Here is an 8,652-nt window from a genome sequence, read left to right as displayed (position 1 = left end):
TTATCATTGATCACTTATGCCACGAGATGAGGGCTATGAGGATAAGGTGGCACCAGTCGCCTTTCATTCATTGGCCTCTAGTTGTATATGCGTTTGTCGTTAGTTGTATGTGTTATAGGTGAGGACGACAAGAACGAAGCACACATGGGTAGGTCCAACAGTAGGTCGGCGAGGTTCGCGGAGGCAAGGGTGAGTTCGATGGCGGCTAAGAAGGGTCCATGGAGATGGAGAGTGAGTCCGACAAGGGTAACGAGAATCCATGGAGGCATGGGCTAATGGGGTTCAACATGTCTAATAAGGGTCCACAAAAGAAGAGGTAGATCCGATGAGAACCAACAAGGGTCTAGAGAGGCAAGGGTGAGTCTAACGGAGGGAAAGATAAAATGATCGTTTCATAAAATAAGGGATGCTCTATGGGAATTTAAAAAAACAGAGACGTTGTGTAAAATTTTTGTAACAACTTTAGACTTTTTCCTAAAATTTACACTTATTATTATTGTTATTATTATTTTTATTATTATTGTCATCGTCAATATGCACTTAGTCAATGTGAAAAGAGTTATGAGTTTTACGTGATCATCTGTTTAAAAATTATTGATTGATAAATAATATATATTAAAGAATATATTATTGAAATAAAAATGTTGAGATGATTATACATATCTATGAATAATTAGGTATAGTTGTGATCAAAATTAAATTATAAAAAAATATTTAAGATGACATAAATATGTGTTAAAACAGCAAAGAGGATATATAATTAGTCAATTGCTAAATAAAAATTTAGAAAATAAAACTCTATTTAAAATTATAAACAACAAATTTAATATTTTTTAATTTAATTAAAATACTCTTGAATACTCTTGATACTTATTGATGTGAAAAATATCGATGATGATTAGATCAGTCTAACTTGGTTCTGACTCTGTGTGGACACTCACTTGAGGGCTAAGGTGGACTTAGTATTCCGCAATTGATTTGGTTTTTAATATGCTTCCTTCGATACTAAATTAATAGATTTGATTCTTAATATGGTTCCTTCGATACTAAATTAATAGATGATAAGGGTAAAATTATTTTAGTAAATAATTACTAATCTCGATTATCATTCCTATGATAATTTTTATAGTAAATAATTTTTTTCTTTTCTCTCTCTTATATGTTTGTTAAATTATTGATAAAACTTTTTTCTTTTACGGGACACCGATCAATCATTTTCTTAACTAATCAATTTATTATTTTATATATCATTCGAGACTTACGAAGTTGCATCAATGCTAATACTTTGTAGACGAATATAATGATGCTTCACAATGTAGATAATTCTAATTAAATTCATAATATTTGGTATTAGAATGAGCGAACATATCTAATAAATAGTAAAAATTTATAATCTCACTATAGTAAATTGAGAAAGATAGATCAATTTAGAGTCGCTAGAACAATAAATTTAATCTGGAGGGCTAGCTCCAAAGCATAAAAGAATGTGAAATCACCTTTATATTCTCAAACGAGTTTAAATATTTTATAGGTTAAAGTCTAAAACATTTGGAGTCTAAAATATTTCATATATATATATATATATATATATATATATATATATATATATATATATATATATATATATATATATATATATATATATATATATGAAAGCTCCTTTTCTTGGTAATCTTATTTGAGGGGCCAAATATGATATTAAGAAACAAAAGATAAATATGTAAAAGGTCCTTTAATTGTTGACGAGTCGCGGCAACGCGACCCGGTCCACCGTTCGTGATTTCGTCTTCGTTGACTCCCAATTCGGATCGCAATTGCCGGCTTCGTCTCTCCCAACGTCCGTTCTTGGTAATCTCTCCTCTCGCTTCGACCCTTTTAATCCGTTTCAAACGAAAGTTCCGATCTTTCATTCCGTTTTCCTGCTCAATTTCTTTCGATCAAACCAAAATCACCATCGTCTTCGATTGACGGGACCGATCCCGGATTTCTAGGGTTAGAGTTCGGTGTTTGACTCTGTCTCTATCTCTCAGCTCGGAACCGTGTGGGAGAGGATGAGCTTCCAGGATTTGGAGTCGGGGCGGCCGCTCACCGCACGGAGGGATCCGTCGAACGGGCGGCAGGATCCGACACAGGCCATCGTGGCCGGGCTGTTCCAGATCACTACCGCCGTCCGCAACTTCGAGCGCCTCGTGAACACGATCGGCACTCCCAAGGACACCCCGGAGCTCCGCGAGAAGCTGTGAGAGCTCATTCCGATATGTCATCTCCTTTTTTCCACTCGGTTTTCGATTTGGTTGTCGAAAAGATAGGATCTTTGTCTGCTTGACAATTGTATTTTGTGGTTATGCCGTTGAGATGAATATGTCTCGAAAATAGCGTATTAGACTACCGCTATGCTTTTAACTATTATTACTATTGCTCTCCACTTCTCTTGACTATCGACTTCCCCTTTTTGGGATTTGACAAAGAAGTTGGCATTGATTTTTTTGGATTGATACCTAGTTGTTGGCATAAAAATTTTGTCAAATCTTGCTCTATCCTTCTCGTCTGTGAGCTGTGCTCGCTTATTCCAGCTTGATGGAACTTCATAGTAAAGAGAAAAGCTTTTGTTCCTGCAATAATTGTTGTCCTTTTTGATGTTACGTAATAATAACAGTCTTGGAGGAGATATGGGCACTTCGGTGTAGCCTTAAGCAAATTTTCTGTTGAAACTTCATGTTGCCCCATAGTTTCTGTTGTAGTTTTTTTAGAAATATGGGTACTTCACCTGATATCTATGGGCTTATAATCTACTACACCTCATACTTATGTTTACTACTTTTTTAAGCCTGACGAACTGGATGATTCCATTTTAGTTGGAGTCTCACAGTAAGGTTTGGTAAAAAATGAGTTTCATCTTTGGTAATTTGCTATATTTTTGGTGTAGCTCATTCTCATTATTGTTCTTAGTCTGAGACTCTTGAGGATCCTTTTCCATGGATCTTGTTCTCTTTCATGCTTGTTTGATGCAAGAATGTTTGTAGCTATCAGTTTAGTCTCTCTCTGAAGCTGTGTGGTTAAGCGATTAGGTACCTGCCCCTTTTGGGGCTCTTACAAGTTTCTGAATCTAGAGAACTAGACCATGTCTCAGAATAGCCAGTCTAGCCTATAGTCCTTTTTGCAGCTATGTACTAAAGGAAGAACCTGTTTCACTTTTTCCAATTCAATTGCAAATACAAGGGATGATTGTACTCTCTATTGCTTCTCTCTATTACTTCTTTTTTAACAGTTGGAGGAGCTTCATCTCCAATAATATATTATATTCCAGGCCACTTTAAGCTGTAAATAAGAGTCATTCATTCTAGTGCTTCATCAATGGTGATGAGCAGATGCTATTCTTCTTCCACATTTGTGAATCTGTGTGTGCACCCCTCTTCGAGGAACCAATGTATCACTAATGTAAAAAGCTTGTTTTGGTTGCTTAATTTGTCTTAGTATCATTAAATCATAACTTATTCAAGTTGTTACGAGAAATACAGTTCTTGCATTTAATTTAAAGAGAGGTAGTCTTGTTAAAGTAATGTTATTTTCCCAGGTTCCTAGGTATGAAGCAAAAGATCTAATTTTTCTACGGCCTGGTGCTTCCTGAGCAAATATGCAGAACCCATCTGGTTGTGGGGGTCATTTGCTACTATAGTCTTACACCTCTCAAGCTTCACAAGTTTGAAATTTAAAATTTACTGCTAAATCAACTTCACATTTGGCAGCAGTTATTGGCATCACTAACTGCACATTTTGGTGTTTTCTCTTTAGAATTTTTCTCCCAAGATATGATTTTATGTAAATTTTTTCTTAGTCTAATGTTTTACTGGCAGACACAACTCAAGGCTACAAATTGGGCAATTGGTTAAAGATACCTCTGCCAAACTTAAACAAGCTAGTGAAACAGATCAGCGTGTGGAAGTTAGTGTAAGTATTTGTTTCTTGCTTGTATTCTCTAGCTTGTTTCATTTGCTGAGATCACATGGGCGTTAGTGTTACCTAGAATTTCTCATTTACCAATATGAATAATATCATATTCATAGCTGTCATCAGTTTATGTACACTGAATTGTATTCTTTTCTATTTTTCATCAAAAGTGTTATTTGAACATTTTCCATTAATAAGTACAACGTATAATGATCTTATTAGAAGTGGGCATATTTAGATTCAGTAGTCTTCAAACACAGTTATCTATCTTTTAAATACAAATTCTTGTAATGAAAGTAAGCATCATATGTGGCATCTGCTAGAAATTACTTTCTTTTTCTCTGTACACTGTTGCATCTCCCTTTTTATCTCCTCGCCACTTCAGACACTATGATCATTAAAATCCAACTGTCATGTTCATATATTTTCAACGTTGAATGAAGCTTTTAAAGCCATTTTATAAATAATTCCGGTATCATCTTTTGTTTGTCAAAGTATCATATGGTGAGTTTCTAGTACGAAAGAGGAGTAATATATGTTCTCTCCCATTTTTAAGTATTTATGCTCATCAATTATGGATGTGTAGTACATTGTCAAGGTTTTACATAGTAAAGAAAGGAAGCATGAGTTGACTGGGGATTTTATTTTTGGTTCTTGACTTGTCTAGCCATTGAGATAAACACCATTTGATAGTGTCACCTTTCCCATGTCCTACATCTTCTAGACTCTTCTTATTTTGAGACAAATTTTGGATAGTTGTTTGAGCTTAAATTGGAATCAAGAAGATTGAACTTTTCACCTGCAACTAACCTGAACCTTCTAGTGAAAACACGTTTTTGTCTTAGCCTCTCTTTGCTATCATGCACTATGCTTGGAGAAGGTTGGTATCAAGTGGGCAGCCATTTAACAAATCTTCCATAAATTGTCAACTTCGAGTTATGACCTTTAGGTATTACTATATTGTTGGAAAATGAGAGTAAGCACATGTTCATGTTAGTGCGTTCATAGCAGTTCCTTGTTCGGAGCTAGTGCACGAGGCTGCCACCAATATGGGGTCTGAGGAAGGTCATTGTACCCATCCTTCTAAATATAGAAAGGAGACATTTCTGTGAATTGACAAATTTGTGGCTCCATCTTTTTCAACATTAACAGATCCATCAACCTGTCTCTCTTTGTTGTGTGGAAAATAAGCATTATTTTCTTTTTTTTTCCTTCTGCTTAACCACTGAATTGAATTATAGGCAAACAAAAAGATAGCTGATGCGAAACTTGCAAGAGATTTCCAAAATATTTTGAGTGAGTTTCAGAAACTTCAGAGGCTTGCAGCTGAGAGAGAAACTGCATTCGCCCCATTGGTTCCCCAAGCAGTTGTTTCCTCAAGGTACCTGATATATTTATTGCTTCCATTTGGATTTGGGTCTGAGCTGTTGCATGTTTTCTGGCTCTCATCAACATAGGCAAGTGTCAATATATTTCTATTTTTCCATGAAATATTTGCACAACTTGCTTTGTAGCCAGAATGACTTGTGGTTTTTAGATATCTGCATCTTTTTTACCTGGTATGGGGTCTTGAAAGGTGTGTTTTTTTAGTTATAGTTCCAATTTCATATTTTATCTCTTCTGAAGCATATTGCTAGTCTACTTCACCCTGTCTCTATGTTTATATTGAACCTTAGAGCTGAATGCTTCCTGAGGATTAATATGGATAGCTACTGCTAATCATGTTAATATAGATGAAAAAAGAAGAAAAAACAAGAAAGAAGGGGTAGGGGAGGGTGTATTCAAACTGGTAGATTTAACAGTGGTAATGAGCATGATTAATCATCGACTGTACTATTCTTATTTATACTCCTGTGGGCTGTTTCATGTAAACCTTGTGTTATTTCCATCAAATGGTTCCTTATATCGTGGCTTGGTTATGTTTGTGTAGTTATGCTGCAACTGAAGCTGATGATAACTCTAATAGTAATAGGACACTCGAACAACGCGCTGTGCTTGCAGAGTCTAGAAGGTGCGTTAGTGGCTCCTGTCTTTGCTTTTTATTCTCTTTTAGTGTCATATTATATGGCGTGCAAGTATCTCTATGCTCTTTGCATGGTATTTTCAAATCTCTGTTCTATTTTGATATTTGTTATTATTGTGAAACTACAGTTGACATGTGCAAGAGCTTAACATTTTAAGTTCACCTTGTTGTCTAACTTGTACACAACCTTATTAGTTGCTTCTGTCATGTGCTTGTCTACTAAGTTAACGCTACACTATAGGTTCCCCCAACTGGATCTCAGAATTATGTTGTGGTTGTCTCTTATTAAACATACCTCACGTCTCAAGCAGTGATTTAAAAAGCGTTATGCGCCAAAAGACGCCAAGGTCCAAAAACGCCCGAGGCACTAGGCGCTCGCCCGAGCGAAGCGAGGCACTAAAATATAAAAATATATAATATAATTAATATAATTATTTAAATAAAAAATATGCTATTAAATTAAGAAAATCAAGTATAAAATCACAATGTCATATTAATAAAAAGTCTCAAAAATCTAAACAATAAAATTTTACATCAAATCTATTGAGTTGCTCTGTACACTTGCCATTTATTCTGAAACCTAACAATAATTTTAAATAAATAAAAATTAATAGTATAAAAAATAAAATAATATATTATTAATCTAACAAATAAAAATACTATTATTAGTATACAGTTAGCAGTATACTATTAATATACTATTAACAGTATAGTGAGAAGAGTGTGAGAAGACCGAGGCTGTTAAGGGAACGACAGCGGTAGCGGTAGCGGGAGCGGGAGCGGCGAGCGATAGCGGGAGTGGGAGTGGGAGTGGGAGCGGGAGCTGCGAGCGGCGAGCGACGACAACAGCGATGAGTGACGATTGTGGCAGTGGCGAGTAGCGACAATGGCAGCGGTAGCAGAGAGCAGCGACAACGGAGAAGAAATCTTGACGGCAACATCGCGAGTGTTAGGGTTGGGGAAATCGTGAGAGGGAGCCTATCGGTGATTTAGTTGGTTCGATTGAACCAACTAAAGTATCGGAGACCGAACTAAAACACTGGTTCGGTCGCCTGGTTTAGCCCGGGCGCTCGCCCGAAGCGCCCGGCGCCTGGGCTCGGGCGAGCGCCTCGGCGGCGCCTCGTTGAAGCGAGGCGCTTGGACATGAAGCGAGGCGCTCGGGCCTCGCCTCGCCTCACCCGAGCGCCTAGACGAGCGCCCGAGCGCCTATTGAAATCACTGGTCTCAAGATACAATATTTTTGGGCCACCATTGCTTTCTTTTTGTCAACTGAATGCAATCCAACTCCAATTTGAGACTAACTGTCACAATCAATATAACCTAACATATAAAGTGTGCATTGGCATATCCAGGAAGTACATAATCACAAGTTCTTGGCTAAGATCATATGAGTTATGGAAATCATTGTTATTGCAATTTATTTTTCTGCTGAAGCGTTAAAATGTGCCAAGATGGTGTAACTTAGGGTAGTCCAACATTGAAACTATATGAGAGGATCCTAAGCTAAATTCCATCCTTGGGGAAGGGACATAAGAGTATGGCTCATTGCTTTTAATTTGGATTTGAACTTTTTGGACCATGTAGCTAGGGTCATGGCCTGCACCATCCAAATTATTTGATTAGTAGGTTATCTGGATCATGACACCATAAATTGGCTACTACATACCAATTGGTTTTCTCTGTTGTATATGCTCAAATCCTGTTGCTCAGCTTACAGCTCACATACTGTTGCTCATTCAGTGATTTTTGCATTTTCCATCTTTTTGATCATACAGGCAGGAGGTTCTGTTGTTGGATAATGAGATTGTTTTCAATGAGGCTATTATCGAGGAGAGAGAACAGGGCATTCAGGAGATTCAGCAGCAGATTGGTCAGGTGAATGAAATCTTTAAGGACCTTGCCTTGCTGGTTCATGATCAAGGAGTTGTCATCGGTAAGAGACTTTTATTTTACATTTGACGATCGTCTTATAGCTCTTGTGCTTCAACTAACTCTTATGGTTTTGGTTATAGATGACATCAACTCCCACATTGACAACTCTCATGCAGCAACCCAACAAGGAAAAAGCCAAGTTAAAAAGGCGGCGAAAACGCAAAAGTCAAACTCATCCTTGGTAAAATCAAGTTCCTGCCTTCTACTTCGTGTTATTTGCTACAGCTTTTTGTGATCTGGTTGCTTGGTTTACGTGCAGATGTGCCTGATTATGGTGATTCTTGGGATTATCCTACTCATTGTGGTCATAGTTCTTTTATCATAATCATTGAGGCCGTAACATACTTCAATCTGGTCAGTTTGTCCAATTCAGTTTCTTTACAGATTAGCTGTGTTTCTGAGGTCATCCTATCATGAACTATGGTGTGCAGAAGCCTTGGCCGAGGTTGTAATACGTTTGTTTCCTAAGAGTATGTAAAGGTTTGAAACTTCGGTTGTTACTGCTTCCTACTCGTTGACATCTGGTTTGGTGGTGTCAACGTGCTTGGTTTTGTCCCACCGGTGCCATTTGTGCAATCTTTGATGTTGCCAATAATCCAATTATCTTGGTTTTCATTGGGATTCTCAGCTGTATAAAGTGTTTCAATGCAATAATATAGTAGTGTGTGGATGTGATTATTTTTGTTATTTAATGTTTCATTATCTCAAGATCAGTTAAGATCAATGGTAATAATATTTTTTCGTGGTGT

The 8,652-nt window shown here is 37.0% G+C and overlaps 1 protein-coding gene across 1 annotated transcript; it reads left to right on the top strand.

The window, feature by feature from the left end:
* Positions 1–1,698: 1,698 nt before the first annotated feature.
* LOC135628151 (syntaxin-22-like) lies at positions 1,699–8,590 on the top strand. Its single transcript, XM_065134631.1, has 8 exons — positions 1,699–1,848; positions 2,031–2,239; positions 3,855–3,948; positions 5,190–5,329; positions 5,879–5,959; positions 7,747–7,904; positions 7,984–8,084; positions 8,163–8,590. The coding sequence occupies exons 2-8, from the start codon at positions 2,052–2,054 to the stop codon at positions 8,226–8,228; spliced, it is 828 nt and encodes a 275-aa protein (XP_064990703.1). The 5' UTR covers positions 1,699–1,848; positions 2,031–2,051; the 3' UTR covers positions 8,229–8,590.
* Positions 8,591–8,652: the final 62 nt, after the last annotated feature.

This window comes from Musa acuminata, chromosome BXJ3-1, assembly GCF_036884655.1.
Source record: "Musa acuminata AAA Group cultivar baxijiao chromosome BXJ3-1, Cavendish_Baxijiao_AAA, whole genome shotgun sequence".
Taxonomy (NCBI): domain Eukaryota; kingdom Viridiplantae; phylum Streptophyta; class Magnoliopsida; order Zingiberales; family Musaceae; genus Musa; species Musa acuminata.
This window is presented reverse-complemented; position numbering and strand designations above follow the sequence as displayed.